Source organism: Bubalus kerabau, chromosome 15 (genome assembly GCF_029407905.1).
Source record: "Bubalus kerabau isolate K-KA32 ecotype Philippines breed swamp buffalo chromosome 15, PCC_UOA_SB_1v2, whole genome shotgun sequence".
Classification (NCBI taxonomy): domain Eukaryota; kingdom Metazoa; phylum Chordata; class Mammalia; order Artiodactyla; family Bovidae; genus Bubalus; species Bubalus kerabau.
In genome coordinates, this window is record NC_073638.1 from 17,857,279 (window position 1) to 17,877,443 (window position 20,165).

Consider the following 20,165-nt stretch of genomic DNA (forward strand, 5'->3'; position numbering starts at 1 on the left):
TATTAGTTGAACACAATACTGAGAAAATAATTTTATATTTTATCTATTAAAGGATATGCAGAAAAAGTCTTTTGAAGAGAAATATGAAACTTTCATGGAGATTTGCCAAAATTTTCAACCAGTTTTCCGTTACTTCTGCATGGAAAAATTCTTGGATCCGGCAGTGTGGTTTGAGAAACGATTGGCTTATACTCGGAGTGTGGCTACTTCTTCTATTGGTAATCTTCTTCTACATTTTAGTAGATCCAGCACTTCCTACATTCTGTGTTACAGGGAGATGATGATGGTGATCGTGGTGTTTACCAAGCCACCATCATTAGATCATTGTGTTTCTTGTTGATCCTGATTCTTAGCTTCTAAATATAGCTCTTCTTATTTTGGCAGGAAAGAATTTCTTTTTTTCCAGGAAGAGAAACAAGACTGATTATTTTTCCTCTTTACTTAATAATAAATATGTCTTATTTTCTCTTCCCTCAATGTATTATTTTCTGGGATTTTCTTTGGAAAATAAAACTCATGATAATTCCATTTAAGTTATTTCCTTTAATTGTTACTGGTCTTTTGCATACAACCTTTATAACACAATGATATTAACACCCAATGATTGATTCTGTTTAATAGGAATAGGAATAATGATATATATTTAAATATTCTGTGTACAATATATATTTTGACTTTTTAATTTCTAAGAGTTTGGAATTAACAGTTAACAGTTAACAATATCTTAGAGTAAGGAAACTTAACAGGAATATCAGTGATCTTTTTTTTTTAATAAAAGAACAGTCTTTTCATCACTTAGGTACAGTATACCAGGAAGGCAGGACATGTATGTTTTGAAAAGTTTCTGGGTAATAATGAAACCCTCTTTTTCTACATTGAGAATCATGAATCTGATTCAACTAATTTTATGAGCAGGAAAGTAGGCCCAGTTAATGACAGAGCTAGCCATGCATCCCAGGCATCCTGACACTCTGTTCACTATTTTTTCTGTAACATCTCATGGTGTTTTTCATTAGGTTAAAAACATTTCAAAGCATGCTATCGTCTGTCTTAAAAATAGAAATGTGGTTTTTCCTAGATATATATGTGATTAAATGAATTAATGATTAATTTGTGTTAAATATAATTGATCAAGCAGAAGAAACTTTCACTGAAAAATGAAGAATTTACCCATAGGCATCTCAATTTTAAAATATACTTAATAAATATTTGATTATATATAATGCACTGCTTTGGTAAATAATGGGTCTCAATTTTAACCATGCTTATTTTGAAGTACAAATATTTGAATATATGTACGTATTAGTAAAGGGAAAAAAAATTTAAACAAATCATCTAGGATTTGTAAAATGCAGTATAAATTAAAATAGCTGGCAAGATTTGACTTAAACTGAGCATGGCCAAAAGGAAATGTACAAAGTATACAAAATTTCCTTTAGTAGGCAAAAAAGCCTAATAGTCAATAGTATTAGTTCAAATTATGGCTAATTGTGTTATAGAAATAGATGATATCAGTGATTTCAGGTGGTTTTTTTTTTTTTTTTTCTAGTTGGTTACATACTTGGACTTGGTGATAGACATGTACAGAATATCTTGATAAATGAGCAGTCAGCAGAACTTGTACATATAGATTTAGGTAAGTAACCAAAGATATATTTCTTTGTTCAGTAAATATTTGGTCATCAAGAAATTTGTGTTGTTGTTTGCCTACCAGGATTGCAAGTATGAGAGATGGATATATCAAAACAATAAATATTGTTTATTTTTTTAAAAAAACTTAAACACAGTGATACTGGAAGGAGTAGCTAATTCTGCCTCAGATAATGAGTGACATTTAAGCCAGGTCGAAAAGAAAGGATAATCTATAGAGAAGATAGAGCAGATAATGAGGGGAAGGATATTGAAGATATAGCATGTTGTTGGAATGGGAAATTAAGAGTGGCTGGAGTGAAGTTTGTATGTAGCTGAGTAGCTTGAGATATAGACTGGTACGAGATTATAAAAAGCCAGGCCAAGAAGTTTCAACTTTAATCTTTTAAACAATGGAAAGTGAATGAAGATATATTTGATGAGGACATAATCCTTTTTATTGGAAAGATAATTTGGAGAACAGTGTTAGCAGTAGGAATACAAGTTAGGGGAGATTATAATAGTTTAGACAAGAGATAATTTGGACTAAAGTTGTATGGACCATGAGATTGAATTTAGGGACATTTTTGTAGTAATTTTGCACCAGTGATATAAGATGTGGAAACAAAGGGAGAGGGGACTCCAAGATAATTGAAGCTTCTAATTGAGGAAAACAGCAGGTTTTGTGGAAAATAAGAAACTGGTGAGCTTAGTTTTGTGCGTAGTTTTGAGGTATTAATGGCATTTCCAGGGGAAGTAAGCAGTTTAATATATAGGAAAGTAAAGATGTTGAAAATAATAAGAGATGTAGAACCTTAAGCAAATAGAGTACAGTTAGTCACTGGACTAGAGGAGGTTCTAATCTTATACATCATTCTTGATGAAGAGGACTAAGGGTAGAATTGTAAGGAATACCAACATTCAAAAGTCTGAGTCTTTGATATTCCCCAGTGGTCCAGTGGTTAGGACTCAGCTCTCTCACTGCCCAGGGCCCAGGTTCATTTCCTGGCTGGGGAACAAAGATCCCACAACCTACACAGCAGGCCCCAAAAGAAAGAAGGGGAAGAAAAAGGCTGAGTCAGAAAAAAAATAAAAAATGAGGAATAACCAGCAAGTAATAGAATCATAGAAACTAGAAGTAGGGCTATCTTGGAAGCCAAGAGAGAATAAATTTTCATGGACGAAGAAGCGCTGTGCTCAGTAGTATCTGATGCAGAAAGGTCAAATAAGATGAATGCTGAAAATAGGCCTTTGAACTTAATTAATCAATCTTAGTAAACTTTGGATAGAATGGAGGAAGTGAGATTGTGAAAAGGCAAGGATTGAATGGAGGTTTGGAAGTTAAGGACATGTAGGCTAATAATGTGGAACTGTTCTGCAAGAAGTTTAGAAGCAAGAGAAGAATGAAGAGAAATTTGTTAGAGATGGGAGGTACATATTTGGCCCCCTCTACCACCCATGTTTGGGATTTTGAGGTGTTTTTATTCTTATTCATTTGCTCTCTTTCTTTTTTTGGCCACACTGCATGGCTTGTAGGACCTTAATTCTCTGACCAGAGACCAAACCTGGGCCTTTGGCAGTGAGTGTGTGGAGTCCTAACCACTGGACTGCCAGAGAACGTGCTCATTTGCTTTCTTAAGATGGGAGGTACTTATAGGAGAGACAAAAAGGTAATTAAAATAGCAAGGGAAATCATAAAGTATGAGTGTGTAGAGTTGGCTTTATACTGGAAGCATATAGAGGAAAGGATGAACACATTATCACTAGGAAAGTCTTTGACCAGAGGGGAATTTGAGAAATTATATTTGCTATTCCATCTTCTCTGAGAACTGAAAAACATGTTTATTTGCTAAGAATTGGAGGGATGGTAACTGACCCTAAAAGAACAATAAAAATTTTAAAAGGGGTGCCATGAAAATCAGACCACAAGTTGACTAGAAAGGGATATATAAGACTTGCCAAGCATTTTAAGGGATGCTTTCCTAGGATAATAATCCTAAATTTGTAGTGTCATCATATGATTTCTTCCAGCAGTCCTCAATATCCTTAGAGTTAAGTTCTACTTTGAAATGGTAAGCATAGAGGAACAAGGGGCAAGGAAAATTTAAAGTACTAGCAAGAGTAAATCAACTTTGCAGGCTATACCCTGAGCTGAGTAGGGAAACAAGAGAGACTAACAGACTAGAAATCTCGATGAGTTTGTAGATTATTTAATAAGAATAAAGGGGTAGAAGGAGAAGAGGTTTGATTAGAATGTAGAATTTAAGATTACTTAGGAAGTACTGTTTTAGGATATGGTAAGTTTTATTGTCCAGATGTTTCAGCTGGATTTAGAAAAGGCAGAGGAACAAGAGATCAAATTGCCAGCATCCATTGGATTGTAGAAAAGGCAAGATAATTCCAGAAAAACATCTACTTCTGCTTCATTGACTATGATAAAACCTTTTACTGTGTGGATCACAACAAATTGGAAAATTTTTGAAGAGATGGGAATACCAGACCACCTTACCTGCCTCCTCAGAAATCTGTATGCAGGTCAAAAAGCAACAGTTAGAACCGGACATGGGACAATGGACTGGTTCCAAATTGGGAAAGGAGTATGTCAAGGCTGTATATTGTCACCCTGCTTATTTAACTTATAGACAGAGTACATCATGCAAAATGCCAGATTGGATGAAGCACAAGCTGGAATCCAGATTGCCGGGAGAAATATCAATAACCTCAGATAGCCAGATGACACCACCCTTATGGCAGAAAGTGAAGAGGAACTAAAAAGCCTCTTTGAAGAGAAGAGTGAAAAAACTCGCTTAAAACTCAGCATTCAAAAAATGAAGATCATAGCATCCGGTCCCATCACTTCATAGTAAATAGATGGGGAAACAGTGGAAAAAGTGACAGTATTTTTTTGGGCTCCAAAATCACTGCAGATGGTGACTGCAACCATGAAATTAAAAGATGCTTGCTCCTTGGAAGAAAAGCTATGACCAACCCAGCAACAGCATGTTAAGAAAGAGAGACATTACTTTGCCAGCAGAGATCCATCTAGTCAAAGCTATGGTTTTTCCAGGAGTTCTCACATCTCCAGGATGTGAGAGTTGGCCCATAAAGAAAGCTGAGTGCTGAAGAATTGATGTTTTTGAACTGTTGTGTTGGAGAAGACTCTTGAAAGTCCCTTAGACTGCAAAGACATCAAACCAGTCAATCCTAAAGGAAATCAACTCTGAATATTCATTGGAAGGACTGATGCTGAAGCTCCAATACTTTGGCCACCTGATGCCAAGAGCTGACTCATTGGAAAATACCCTGATGCTGGGAAAGATTGAGGGCAGGAGAAGGGGACGAGAGAGGATGAGATGGTTGAATGGCATCACCAACTCGATGGACATGAGTCTGAGCAAGCTCCGGGAGTTGGTGATGTACGGGGAAGCCTGGCATGCTGCAAATCCATGGCATTGCAGAGAGTTGAACACGACTGAACTGAACTGAACTGAAGTTTTATAGTGTAAGTTTTTGCTTAGCGGTTTGCTAAGAGAGAGTAAAACTGAATTTCATTAGAACAGATAGATCAAGGATATTATATGATTTTCCCCAGAACGAATTCCGGAGTTAGGACAGAGAGAGGAAGATCGTGAGCTAGATCCATGTCAACAGTCAATGAATTTGAGAGTAATTCTTAGAAGCTGGGGTATAGTAAATATGAGAATGAGTGGAGTTGTTGGAGCCTGAATGTGGGAACTGAGTAGAGGAGTGAAATTTTGCATGAGTATGAAAAGACAATGGTCTGGAAGGGACAAAGTAGAGATAGTAGTATGCCAACCTATGTTCAGGCCATGCTAAATGCATCTGTAAGTGAGAAAAGTAAATTGGTATAGCTACTTTGTGATACTGTTCGGCATTATCTGCTAAAGCTGGGGGTTGTGACCCAGCAGTTCCACTGCAGTAGAAATACACACCATGTGTATAAGAATGTTCATAGTAGTACTATTCATAATACCCCAAACTGGAAATAGCCCCAACCCCCATCACAAATAGAACGAATGAATAGTTTATAACCACCCTGAATGTGTCCAGTCTTGTCTGATCTTGGAAGCTAAGCAGGATTGGGCCTGGTTAGTACTTGGATGGGAAAATGGATGAATGAATTGTATTGTATTCATTGAATGAAATACTATATAACAATGAGATTGAATGAACTATAGCCACACACAACATGGAAAACTCACAAATACAATATTAAGTGAATCTAGATATGAAAGAATATATACTGTATAATACTGATAAAATTAACCTACAATGTTAGAAGTCAGGATAGTGGTAACCCTTTGAAGAGGTGGTTCATGATTGTTAGGGAGATGGGGTGGGGCTTCTGGAATGCTGGCTACATAGGTTTGTTTTGTAAAATCTCAATATCCATACACTTGAATGACTTTGTTAATGGATTCACTTTTCTGTGTATATCTCTTTGACTATCCATCGCTGCATAAGAAACCACCCTATACTTAGTAGCTTAAAACTACTATTATTATCTCTCATTGTCTATGGGTTGACTGGACTCAGCTGGACGGTTCTAACTTAGGATCTTCCATACTATTGTAGTCAGAACCTGGGGCTGAATTTGCCTTAGGGTTAAACTGGGCCAGTGTCTAGGATGGCTTCTTACACGTTTGATGCTTCATTGCTCCTCCATGTGACCTTCTCTGTATAGCAGAGTAACCTGAACTTTGTGTGTGTGTGTGTGTGTGATTAAAAGTATATTAGTTTTTTTAAAAGTAGCTCTCCCTAAGATTTGTTCATCTTTGCCTGAGGTCTTTTTTTTTTTTAATTGAAGGATAATTACCTTAAAGTATTATGTTGGTTTCTACCAAACATCAACATGAATCAGCCATATAACCTGAATTTCTTATAACACATCTCAGGGCTCCAAGAGGAAGGAAGTGGAAGTTAAGAGCTAGCATGCAACTGGCACAGTGTCACTTCTGCTATATTTTAAGTCATAGTAATGTCATAGTACCCATCCAGATTCCCCCCTCTCTTTATGGGACTCCAGTAACAATATATTAGACCATCTCACTGTAACATATATTCTGTTTACCTCCTTGTCTATATTTTTCAAACCTTGTTTTTCCTCTAGCTCACCCGTGGTGTCAGTGGAAACCATGCAGGAAGCCTGGACTTCCAGTCTCACCCAGCTATAGCAAGGAACCCCCTCTCCCCAGTCTCACCCAGCTATAGCCCGGAACCCCCTCTCCTCTTGGATGTCAGAGGAGGGCAAGTGAGGAATCTGGTCTTCTATAATCACTTAGCAGTTACTTCAGTATGGTTACTTCAAAAGGCAGCAAAAGCAGAAGTATAAATCCAGAGTCTCATAATGTAATATACAAAAAGGTCGATTTCAATTGAAAATCATTTGCCAGGAAAATCATAGTTTGAATGAAAAACAATAAATATCAGCACTAAGATGACAAAGGATTATCTGAAAAAGATTTTAAAGCAGCCATCATAAAAATGCTTCAAGGAGTAATTGCAAACATGTTTAAAAGAAATGAAAAGGTAATAAGTCAAAACATGGAAGGAGTCTCAGCATAAAAATAGGACATATGAAAGAACCAGGTGAAAATTTTAGAACAGTAAAATGCAATAATTAAAAATTTTTAAAACTCAGTGATTAAGCTCAAGAAGCAGAAGAAAGGATCAGTGAACATGAAGACAGAAGAGTAGAAATCATCAAGTATGACAACAGAGAAAGAAAAGGAGAACATCTTCAGCAACTTGGGCTAGACAAAGAGTCCTTAGACTTGACACCTAAAGCACAGTCCCTAAGAACTCTCAAACTTCACCAGTATAAACAAAACAAAAACAGTTATTAAGTGGGTAAAAGGCATGAATAGACATTTCATCAAAGAAGATATACAGTTAGTAAATTCAGCACACAAAAGGATACTTACCTATACCACAAATTATAGCAGATTTCTTCATAATAGCCCCAAATTGGAAGCAATCCAGATGTCCTTTAAATGGGCAAATGCTTAAGCAAAATGGTACATCCATACTGTGGAATACAACTCAGTATAGATGACAGTTTGGATGATTCTCTTGAGAATTACGTTGAGTGAAAAACTAATCCCCAAAGGTTACATACTGTTTAACTCCATTTATATAACATGCATGAAATTACAAAATTATAAAAATGGAAAACAGATTAGCGATTACTGGAAGAAGAGAGAGTAGGGGTAGGCCTTGGGAGGTAAATAGATGTGCTTAATATAGCATAAGCTAATATAGCAGAGCACAAAGAATTGATGCTTTCAAACTGTGATGCTGGAGAAGACTCTTGAGAGTCCCTTGGACAGCAAGGAGATCAAACCAGTCAATCTTAAAGTTAACCCTGAATATTCATTGGAAAGACAGATGCTAAAGCTGAAGTTCTGATACTTTGGCCTCCTGATATGAACAACTGACTCATTGAAAAGACCCTGATGTTTGGAAACATTGAAGACAGAAGGAGAAGGGGGCAACAGAGGATGAGATGGTTGGATGTCATCATCAATTCAATGGACATGAACTTGGGCAAACTCTGGGAGATGGTGAGGGACAGGGAAGTCTGGTCTGCTGCAGTCCATGGGGTCATGAAGAGTCAGACAGCTTGGCGACTGAACAACAGTAATATAGCATGAGAGATCCTTATAGTGATGAAAATATTCTATATCTTAATTGTATTAGTGTCAACATCCTGGTTGTAATATTGTACTATAGTTTTTTGCAAGATGTTACCATTGGGGAAAATGGGTAAAAGATATATATATATACATATCTTCTGCATTTTAAATTCTACCCTTCACTACCTCGTTCTTAAAAGTCACCCTTTAATAAGGTTTCTCTGATTATATGTTAATAAATAATTTTTAAACTTGTTTTTTAAAATTTGAGGTTGATTTTTCTGGAGCATTTTGAAGACAAGGCAGGCAGAGCATAGAATAAATGACTTTGTGTTCTAATACTGATTGAATATTGGTGACAAGTTATTTGGTGCCTCTGCAAAGTTCACAGGCCAGTTGAGAGGAAAGAAATTAGCTCTGTGACCTTCTAACCTCACTATATTTTTTACTTTAGGAGTTGCTTTTGAACAGGGCAAAATCCTTCCTACTCCTGAAACAGTTCCTTTTAGACTTACCAGAGATATTGTGGATGGAATGGGCATTACTGGTGTTGAAGGTGTCTTCAGAAGGTAAGCCAAATAAGGTAAGGTAGGGTAGATGATTTTTGGTGTAAAAATTATTCAGATTATTGATTTCTATAGATTGTAGAATTCACTGCTAGAATTACATTCCAATGCTTTACTAGTACTAAGGAAAAGACTATGGGTAAAAGCAGTAATTTCCCCTTCCTTCAAACCACCTAGGATGTCACTCAATACACATACTGTTCTCCCTTACTACCTCTGAAAGCAGCCTGCCTTTACTTTTCACACCTCTGTCCTAGCTAAATCTTTGTTTATTGATCAGAACTTCTATTAGGTACTCATTCTTGGGTGCATAATTTATTCTAAAGAAGTTTATGGTCTGATATCAATTCCTGCTTTCCCAGCATAGGTCTACATACTCAATATTCTTTCTTTAGTCTACACACTCAACTTTTAACTTGGCAGATTCTAGTGAAAGTAAACTATTGATTACCATAATAATCAACTGAAAGAAATGTTTCATAGTAGTACCTTGTTATTCTTATAAATGCTAAGCTTATATTCACATACCTATTTATATTCTTTTCAGAAACATCTACTGAAAACTCACTCTGCCAAGTACTGTGCTCTTTGTGACATTAGTTTGGGAATTATTAACAAAAATAGTTTCAGCACACTAGACAGGAATATATAGGAGATAAAGATACATTGAAAATGTTCGTGTAAAATTCATATTTACAATGTGTTTGTAGATGCTGTGAGAAAACCATGGAGGTAATGAGAAATTCTAAGGAAACCCTGTTAACCATTGTAGAGGTAAAGTATATTATAAGGAAAATTTTATTTCTCTACTTAATAGACTGCTGTCTTGTTGGGAGGGCACTGATTTGAGGTTCAGTACTTTGTTTTAAAGATGTGGGATGATACTGGCAGCAGGAGAGTTAATAGTGGTTTAGAAATGCCTTCAGTCCCCTCAAGTTTCTTGGAATGTACAGCACTATAAATAACCTCTAGTCTTCAATACATACATCAGCATTGACGTCTTAGTTATCTTGTATGGTATTATTTCCAGAATGGTTTCCTTTGGAGTTTCAAGAGAAATCAGTAAATTATATCTCCTTTCTGCTGCCCAGGTTCGTAACCATGTAGTGAGTCAGATGGAGATCAGAGTGTTAGCACTGTTACTGCAGGAATATGAGTGAGGAGTGAGGGCCAAGCTGGCTTGCTACTGGTGCCACCTCAGTGCCTCTCTACTTTCTTAATGTGGGGACAGCCCACTGAGTGGGGTTTGGGCCTACAGGGCCTAAACACTCCATCAGGATTACTGCTTCATGTTGATCAGGGCAGAAAGGGAAAGAAGTCCAGCGAATTTCCAGTGCTTATGACATTAATTCTACCCAAGTGAGAATTGAGTACCCGAGGCAGTCCTTTTCTCTCCTAGTACAGGGTATGGGGGGCAAGAGACCATGAGAGTATCCTCCACAGAGAAGCATAGAAGTAGAGTTCTGTTAAACAACATCGATGTTGACCAAATTTGAACTTCTAGGGATGAGGCAAGAACACTTGTATTTTAGAAAAGCTCTTCTACTGGCAGCCAAGGTTGAGAATCTCTGCTAATTCACTGGCATTAACCATTAAACCTGTGATCAACAACGAGCAGAACTATATGCCAAGGAGGGTGAAATTAATAGTCTTTTAGGGTGGTCCTATGTCTGCAACCTTTATAAACCAAAGTCCTCTTCATAGATCTTTCAACTGCTGGTGGCAATATGTTTTTGGTACAAAGAGTGTTAAAATAGGTCCCAATACTATGTTGATAAAATTAATTCCAAGGATGTGCTGTTCTCAAGGCTGGAAAAGCTTTCCTTTTTCCCATATTATTTTTATACATGTTATCATTTATTACAGTTTGCCATTGGTTCTGCAGCAAGAATAAATGATAACATGGATGCCTCAATAATGTGGAAATCAAGTTCTAAAATTAAATTATCTTGCTTTTTTGCATTTAAGCCATAAAAAATCTAAACTTTTCAAATTGATTTAAGATCCAAAGAAATTTAATATATTCCCCAGTATTTTACTCTGCTTAGTCTCAATCAAAAGGTTTTTTGTGCCTGGGTAGATTTAGGGGTTCCTGGCTTCCCTCGTGGCTCAGAGGTTAAAGCGTCTGCCTGCAATGCGGGAGACCTGGGTTTGATCCCTGGATCGGGAAGATCCCCTGGAGAAGGAAATGGCAGCCCACTCCAATATTCTTGCCTGGAGAATCCCATGGACAGAGGAGCCTGGTGGGCTACAGTCCACTGGGTCATAAAGAGTCTTACACGACTGAGCGACTTCACTTTCACTTTCACTTTTGGTATTTGAATCCTGAGCTACTACTTGGCGGAAGAGGGTAATTCCCTCAATGCCTCAGAAGTTTTACTGGTTGAATGCCAAATTACTCAGGAGCCTCATTGTTCAAAGAGTAGTAGAATATAAAATTAGATAGGTTAAGAGTGAACAGATTATCTAGGGATTCCTACATGAGTGTGAGTACTTTAGATTTTACTGAGTAAGATGGAAACTGTTGGGGAGTTTCAGACTTGAGAAGTGATCTGCATCTCCACCTGCAGTAACTGTGTAACATAAGCTTTATAAGCTTTGTGTATTTTACACTGATCTGCCTACTCTATCCTCTGTAAATCTGTCTGAATTTCCTCAAATTATTTGGTGTGGTTGTCCCAATCTTCAAGAGTAGTTTCCCAATTGACTTCACTATGGACTTTGTATCTTCAGCTTTATCAGGGTACTTCTCAAGAGTTTTACTGGATCCCAGTCCTCTGGAATGTTATTGTAGTCTACTCTCCTGTCATTATGTTTACAAATTATTTTGGTACTCAAATACTACTCCATATATAGATTTCAGAATGCCAGCCATAGCAGTAGACCTTTGGTTCTGAGAAGTTTTCAATAAATTATACCTTTTTTCTCTTAACCAAATTTGGAACTAAGTGAAAAAGAAAGAGCCTTAAGAATAATATATAGAAGATGGAGAGGAATAGGACAGGGAGATAGATCACTTTCTCACCCACAAATACATCAAAAGATCATTTGAATGTGGAGCAACTTCCACAGAACAACTGAACACTGGTGGAGGACACCAAACACCCAGAAAGGCAACCCAAAAGGAGATAGAACAAAAGATAAAAGACAAAGAGAGAGACAAAGGATTTAGGGACAGAGACCTGTCCTGGGGAGGGAGTCATGAAGAAGATTCCACACAAGAGGAAACCCTGTCACGGGAGAGATCAGTGGGGAGCTCTGGAATCTCAGAGGGCAACATAACCAGAAAATAAAACACCAAGAATACGCATCTAACCACAATTACTGCAGAGAAACGGCTCAGGTGATTGTGTCTGCATGCAGCAAATAGGGGCTGGGCGTGGAGGTGTGGGCTGCATCGTTGGTCCTTATGATAAGGACTGGGCTTGAATGGCCTGAGGACAATCTAAGGGGGCTAAAGGGACATAGCAACCCTAACCATAGGACTGCCAGATAGACAAAAAAAAAAACTGAACCTTTCCTGCAGGAAGGCTCTAATTGGCACAGTGACACCTGGCATGCTTGCGCCCTAGGGAATACCAAAGGAGAGTAAGCCTTCTGCCATTTACGATCCTCCCTTCCTGGAGGCAGAGAGGCAGGAGTGCGGCAACCAGAGGCAGAAGGCAAGGGGCCACTGCAGTCTCGGCCCCAAGATCACATCTCCCACCAAACTGAGCAGGCTGCCAGTCACAAACCACATCTTTCTGGGATTCTGGACAGATCACATCGGCCAGGAGTGTCACAACCTGAGATCAGCTTTCCAGAAGAGACACATAGCGCACCTGGGACTGTGCCCTTGTGGCGCACCTGGGAAACCAAGCAGCCAGGACTGGGCGGGTGCATGAGATTAATGGCCTACCTGGGACAGTGTGCTTATTGAGCACCTGATCACCTGAGCATCTTGGACCTGAGAAGTGCACAAAATGCAAGGTCCACCTGGGACAGTGCCCTGGCAGAGCACCTGGGAGCCTGAGCACTGTGGACCCAGAAAGTACATGCTGCTTTGGGCTGCTGCAAACAGTGGTCCATCCACTGTGAGCACTCCCCACACATACCCACATACCAGCCAATTTTGTTTGCAGTGTCCCTTGCTCTCCACAGCACAACTGAGCAAGTGAGCATGAATAAATGGCCACCTTCACCTCCTCGTGCCAGGGCACAGATTAGACAGTGAAGAGACTTGCAAACAGAGGAAGCCAAGATAAGCAAAGAAGCTCTGTGGGTGGAGAAATCTTGAGGCTACTAAGAGGAGAACCAAAACCCAGAGGCAGAAGGCTCAACTCCAGAACTTTAGACCATCATAGAACTCCTGATGCCAGCAAATGTTAATAGACAAAAGCCTACCCAAAAGTCCCCATACCTACACTGAAACCAAGCTCCACCCAAGAGCCAGCAAGTTCCAGTGTGAGACACTTGACACTAATTCTCTAGCAAAACAGGAACTCAACCCTGAATATTAGGAGTCAGGCTGCCCAAAGCCATACCAAACCCATAGACATCACAGAACTTACTGTTGCTACTGCTAAGTCACTTCAGTCATGTCCGACTCTGTGCGACCCCATAGACGGCAGCCCACCAGGTTCCCCCATCCCTGGGATTCTCCAAGCAAGGACACTGGAGTGGGTTGCCATTTCCTTCTCCAATGCATGAAAGTGAAAAGTGAAAGTGGAGTCACTCAGTCGTATCCGACTCTCAGCAACCCCTTGCACTGCAGCCCACCAGGCTCCTCCGTCCATGGGATTTTCCAGGCAAGAGTACTGGAGTGTACTGGACACTTAATTGCACTCCAGAGAGAAGAGATCCACCTCCCTCCACCAGAACACAGACACAAGTTCCCCAACCAGGAAACCTTGATAAGCCACTGGTCCAATCCCACCCACAGGGAGCAGACAACACAATTAAGAGGAGCCATGACCCTCCAGCCTGCAGAAAGGGGACCCCAATCAGCAATCTAAACAAAATGAAAAGGCAGAGAAATACCCAGCAGGTGGAGGAACATGATAAAAACCTACCAAACCAAACAAAAGAGGAGATAGGGAGTCTGCCTCAAAAATAATTCAGAATAATGATAGCAAAGATGATCCAAAATGTTGAAAACAAAATGTAGTTACAGATAAATAGACTGGAGACATGGATTGAGAAGATGCAAGGAATGTTTAACAAGAATATAGAAGAAGTAAAAGAGTCAATCAGTAATGAACAGTGCAATAACTGAGATTAAAAACACTTTGGAGGGAACCACAGTACAGTAACTGAGACAGAAGAAAGGATAAATGAGGTGTAAGATAGAATGGTGAAAATAAATGAAGCTGAGTGGAAAAAAGAATAAAAGGAAATGAGGACAACCTCAGAGACCTTTGGGACAATGTTAAACACCCAAACATTCAAATCATACATGTCCCAGAGGAAGAAGACAGAAAGGGCATGAGAAAATACTGAAGGAGATAATAGTCAAAAACTTCCCTAAAATGGGGAAGGAAATAGCCACCCAAGTCCAAGAAACCCAGAGAGTCCCAAACAGGATAAACCCAAGGCAAAAAACCTCAAGACACATGTTAATCAAACTAACAAAAACACAAAGAGCAAATATTAAAAACAGCAAGGGAAAAGCAACAAATAACATACAAGGGGATCCCCATTAGGATAACTGCTGGTCTTTCAATAGAAACTCTTTAGGACAGAAGGACATACTTAAGTGTCCACTCTCACCACCAGTACTGATCATAGTTTTGGAAGTCCTAGCCACAGCAATCAGAGAAGAAAAAGAAATAAAAGGAATCCAGATTGGAAAAGAAATAAAACTCTTCACAATGTTCGCAGATGACATGATCCTCAACATAGAAACACCTAAAGAGGCCACCAGAAAATTACTAGAGCTAATCAATGAATATAGTAAAGTTTCAGGATATAAAATTATTAAACAGAAATCCCTTTCATTCCTATACACTAACAATGAAAAATCAGAAAAAGAAATTAAGGAAACAATCCCATTCACCATTGCAATGAAAAGAGTAAAATACTTAGGAATAAATTTACCTAAATAAAAGACCTATATATAGAAAACTATAAAACACTGATGAAAGAAATGAAAGATTACACAAATAGATGGAGAAAAATATCATGTTCATGGATTGGAAGAATCAGTATAGTGAAAATGAGTATACTACCAAAAGCAATCTATAGATTCAACACAATCCCCATCAAATTGCCAACAGTATTATTCACAGAAACAAGACAAATAATTTCACAATTTGTATCGAAATACACAAAACCTCAAATAGCCAAAGCAATCTAGAGAAAGAAGAATGGGAATGGAGGAATCAACTTTCCTGACTTAAGACTATACTACAAAACTACAGTGATCAAGACAGTATGGCACTGGCTTTGTGTCAGAAATATAGATCAGTGGAACAAAATAGAAAGTCCAGAGTCAAATCCCCATACCTATGGACACCTTATCTTTGACAAAGAGGCAAAAATATACAATGGAGAAGAGACAGCCTCTTCAATAAGTGATGCTGGGAAAACTGGTCAACCACATTTAAAAGAATGAAACTAGACTACTTTATAACACCATACACAGAAATAAACTCAAAAGTGGATTTAAAGACTTAAATGTACCACCAGAAAGTATAAAACTCTTGGAGGAAAACAAGCAGAACACTCTCTGACATAAATCACCTGAAGATCGTCTCTGATTACTTCCCAGAATAATGGACATAAAAACAAAAATAAACAAATGGGACCTAGTTAAGCTTAAAAACTTCTGCACAACTATGGAAATGATAAGTATGGTGAAAAGACAACCTTCAGAATGGGAGAAAATAATAGCAAATGAAGCAACTGACAATTAATCTCCAAAATATACAAGCAATTCATGAAGCTCAATACCAGAAAAACAAACAACCCAATCAAAAAATAAGAAAACTAAACAGACATTTCTCCAAAGAAGACATACAGATGGCTAATAAACACATAGAGAGATGCTCAAGATCACTCATTATTAGGGAAATGTAAATCAAAACCACAATTATGAATCATCTCATGCTGGTCAAAATGGCTATCATCAAAAAGTCTACAAATAAATGCTGCAGAGGATGTGGGGAAAAGGTAACCCTCTTACACTGTTGGTGGGAATGTAAACTTATACTACTACTATGGAGACCAGTGTGCAGATTCCTTTAAAAACTGGGAATAGAACTGCCATATGACCCAGCAATCACACTGCTGGGCAGACACCCCAAGGGAAACAGAATTGAAAGAGACACATGTACCCCACTCTTCATTGCAGCACTGTTTTCCAATAGCTAGGGCATGGAAGCAGCCTAGATGTCCATTGTAAGACAAATGGATAAGGAAGTTGTGGTACATATCCACAATGGAATATTCAGTTCAGTTCAGTTCAGTCGCTCAGTTGTGTCTGACTCTTTGCGACCCCATGAATTCCAGCACGCCAGGCCTCCCTGTCCATCACCGACTCGCGGAGTTCACCCAAACCCACGTCCATCAAGTCAGTGATGCGATCCAGCCATCTCATCCTCTGTTGTCCCCTTTTCCTCCTGCCCCCAATCCCTCCCAGCATCAGAGACTTTTCCAACGGGTCAACTCTTCGCATGAGGTGGTCAAGTACTGGAGTTTCAGCTTTAGCATCATTCCTTCCAAAGAACACCCAGGACTGATCTCCTTTAGAATGGACTGGTTGGATCTCCTTGCAGTCCAAGGGACTCTCAAGAGTCTTCTCCAACACCACAGTTCAAAAGCATCAATTCTTCAGCACTCAGCTTTCTTCTCACATCCATACATGACCACTGGAAAAACCTTAGCCTTGACTAGACGAACCTTTGTTGGCAAAGTAACGTCTCTGCTTTTGAATATGCTGTCTAGGTTGATCATAACTTTCCTTCCAAGGAGTAAGCGTATTTTAATTTCATGGCTGCAGTCACCATCTGCAGTGATTTTGGAGCCCCCAAAAATAAACTCTGACACTGTTTCCACTGTTTCCCCATCTATTTCCCATGAAGTGATGGGACCAGATGCCATGATCTTTGTTTTCTGAATGTTGAGCTTTAAGCCAACTTTTTCACTCTCCGCTTTCACTTTCATCAAGAGGCTTTTTAGTTCCTTTTCACTTTCTGCCATAAAGGTGGTGTCATCTCCATATCTAAGGTTATTGATATTTCTCCTGGCAATCTTGATTCCAGCTTGTGCTTCTTCCAGCCCAGCATTTCTCATGATGTACTCTGCATATAAGTTAAATAAGCAGGGTGACAATATACAGCCTTGAGGTACTCCTTTTCCTATTTGGAACCAGTCTGTTGTTCCATATCCAGTTTGAACTCTTGCTTCCTGACCTGCATATAGGTTTCTCAAGAGGCAATGGAATATTACTCAGCTATAAAAAAGAATGCAGTTAGTTCTAATGAGATGGATGCAACTGGAGCCTATTATGTGAGTGAAGTTAAATCAGAAAAAAAACACCAATACTGTATATTAATATATATATATATATGGAATTTAGAAACACAGTAATTATAATCCTACATGCAGGACAACAAAAGAGACCAAATGTAAAGAACAGACTTTTGGACTCTGGGAAAAGGCAAGGGTGGAATGCTCTGAGAGAATAGCATTGAAACATGTATATTACCACATTTAAAATAGATGACCAGTGCAAGTTCGATGCATGAAGCAGGACACCCAAAGTCAGTGCTCTCTCTGGGCCAACCCAGAGGGCTAGGATGTGGAGGGAGGTGGGAAAAGAGTTCATAATAGGGGGACACATGTATACCTCTGGCTGATTCATGTTGATGTATGGCAGAAACCATCACAATATTGTATAAAGTAATTATCCTCCAATTAAATAAATTTTTTTAAAAAGAGTATAGTCTGAACTTGAGTAAAGAATAGCTTTAAAGTGTAGAAATATAATAAATTAATTAGATTAAATAATACTAAAAAAAAGTAAGAGATTGGAATGTCAGGTTTATCACTGATACAACTGTTGGAGAATATGGCTTAGAAGCAAGGTCCAAATAGACTTGCTTCTGCTGTCCACCGCCCACAACCTAATCTGTCCCTTGGTCCAGCTCACCTGGAGAATTGGGGCCTGCAAACAAATGTTCTTACCCAGGGCCATACTCGTCAAGAGGTGAGAGAGAAGGAAAGAATGTGACTAGTGCTTATGACCTTTTAATTGATTAGTTTCTGTCAGGAACCATGGGTCAGACAATGTCACAGCCCCCAGATGGGAGGAAGAATGGATTCAGATGGGAGGAGAAGCCCAGAGCATCGTGTTGGTGCAGTTTTCTCCACAAGGAGGCATGAAGCACATGTGATAAATTTGCCCCTCCATCCCAGTCAACTGCCGTGTGGTTGGTCTCTATTATAATACTGTTCAGAGTGCACATTGTTCTTCTAATGCATATGTTCTCTATCTAGGTCCTCCTATATGATCCTCTCTTTGACTGGACCATGAATCCTCTAAAAGCTTTATATTTACAACAGAGGCCAGATGATGAAAGTGAGCTCCACTCCACTCTAAATGCAGATGACCAGGAATGCAAACGAAATCTCAGGTGAGCAGGATCTGTTGACAGTTGTTCCGATTCTCCTGTTCCCAAGACCCTTTAAACTGTTCTACCTCATTAAAATCTTTGTTTTTGTCATTAGTGATATTGACCAGAGTTTCAATAAAGTAGCTGAACGTGTCTTGATGAGACTGCAAGAGAAACTAAAAGGAGTAGAGGAAGGAACCGTGCTCAGTGTTGGTGGACAGGTGAATTTGCTCATACAGCAGGCCATGGACCCGAAAAATCTCAGCCGACTTTTCCCAGGATGGAAAGCTTGGGTGTGATATTACGCATGTGATTGCCTTGGATTCAGCCTTTATAAATTGTATTTTGGCCTTCATTGTTAACCCACCCACATACTTTGAATAAGTATTAATATTAGTATTAATATTGAACTAAGTGAATTACTGTGTTTTTTAAAAAATGTTTAATACTTGCTTCAGTTCCCTAAAGTTGCATTACTAGTCTCAAGCACTTTAGACATAACTGTCAATCATGCTCTGCTGCTGCTGCTGCTAGGTCGCTTCAGTCATGTCCGACTCTGTGTGACCCCATAGACGGCAGCCCATCAGGCTCCCCCGTCCCTGGGATTCTCCAGGCAAGAACACTGGAGTGGGTTGCCATTTCCTCCTCCAGTGCATGAAAGTGAAAAGTCAAAGTGAAGTCGCTCAGTCGTGTCCGACTCCTAGCAACCCCATGGACTGCAGCCTACCAGGCTCCTCCGTCCATGGGATTTTCCAGGCAAGAGTACTGGAGTGGGGTGCCATTGCCTTCTCCAAATCATGCTCTAATCATGCTAAATATTTGTTTTTTCTTCTCAAGTACATACTTGTATCAGTTTCAGTAGAATCACTGAATCAGTAAAATCACTGTTATAGTCAGAACAAATAAATATACTGCTAACTTTGATGAGGTTTTAATTAAAACTTGTTTCCCAGATATTATATATGAATGATTAATTATTTAACATTAGTCTATAAAAGGAAGGAAAAACTTTAAAATTGTAACCATCTATATACCATCGTAAGTAAATATGTTGGATTTTCAATAGTAAGGTCACACTCAGTGCTACTCAATAATGAAGATGTTACAATATGGAGAACAAATTTCACAGATACAGTATGGTTACCCTTTTTTTTAGAAATGTTTATTAGACTTTCTCATTCTATTCTCTTTATCTTTTAAGTTCTCTGTGTTTCCAGTACTTAATCTTCCTAGAATGCCTTCATATCTGTCTTCTAGTTCATGAATTCTCTTGTCGCTTGCTATATAATATCCTTTTTAAACTATTCACTGCATTTTTCCTTTTAAAAGTTGTTATTCATTTCTAGGTATGTACCATTCTTCAGATTTTCCTATTATTTGTTTCATGATGTCCAGTTTGTTTGTTTTTTTTAACTTTAGGTTCTGTTTGTATCTATTGGTTCTTATCTTTGGTGGACAGTTTATCATGTATTTTGTGATTTTATAAGGTGAGCTTATTTTCAGTAGGACCTTCTCATGGGAATCTTGAGTGACCTGGGTTAAGAATAATTCTTTCCAGAAAAGTTTTATGTCTGGTTATGTCATAGTTCCAGGGCTATCACTGACAGAGGACTACTCTTACTTTTATTTCTTGGCTTCAGGGTTTCTGACCTGAAGAGAACCATACACTTACCAAGGGAAGACTACCAGGCCAAAACAGACATTTTCCCTCATTGTGTCCC

At 38.7% G+C, this 20,165-nt stretch overlaps 1 protein-coding gene across 1 annotated transcript in view; it reads left to right on the plus strand.

The window, feature by feature from the left end:
* ATM (ATM serine/threonine kinase) overlaps positions 1 to 19,400 on the plus strand; it is a 154,854-nt gene extending 135,454 nt beyond the window's left edge. Inside the window, exons 60-65 of the mRNA XM_055547810.1 lie at positions 53 to 218; positions 1,550 to 1,636; positions 8,740 to 8,854; positions 9,562 to 9,625; positions 18,329 to 18,465; positions 18,560 to 19,400. Of these exons, the coding sequence (XP_055403785.1) occupies positions 53 to 218; positions 1,550 to 1,636; positions 8,740 to 8,854; positions 9,562 to 9,625; positions 18,329 to 18,465; positions 18,560 to 18,743 (753 nt within the window). The 3' untranslated portion in view covers positions 18,744 to 19,400. The remainder of the gene's footprint in view (positions 1 to 52; positions 219 to 1,549; positions 1,637 to 8,739; positions 8,855 to 9,561; positions 9,626 to 18,328; positions 18,466 to 18,559) is intronic.
* Positions 19,401 to 20,165: the final 765 nt, after the last annotated feature.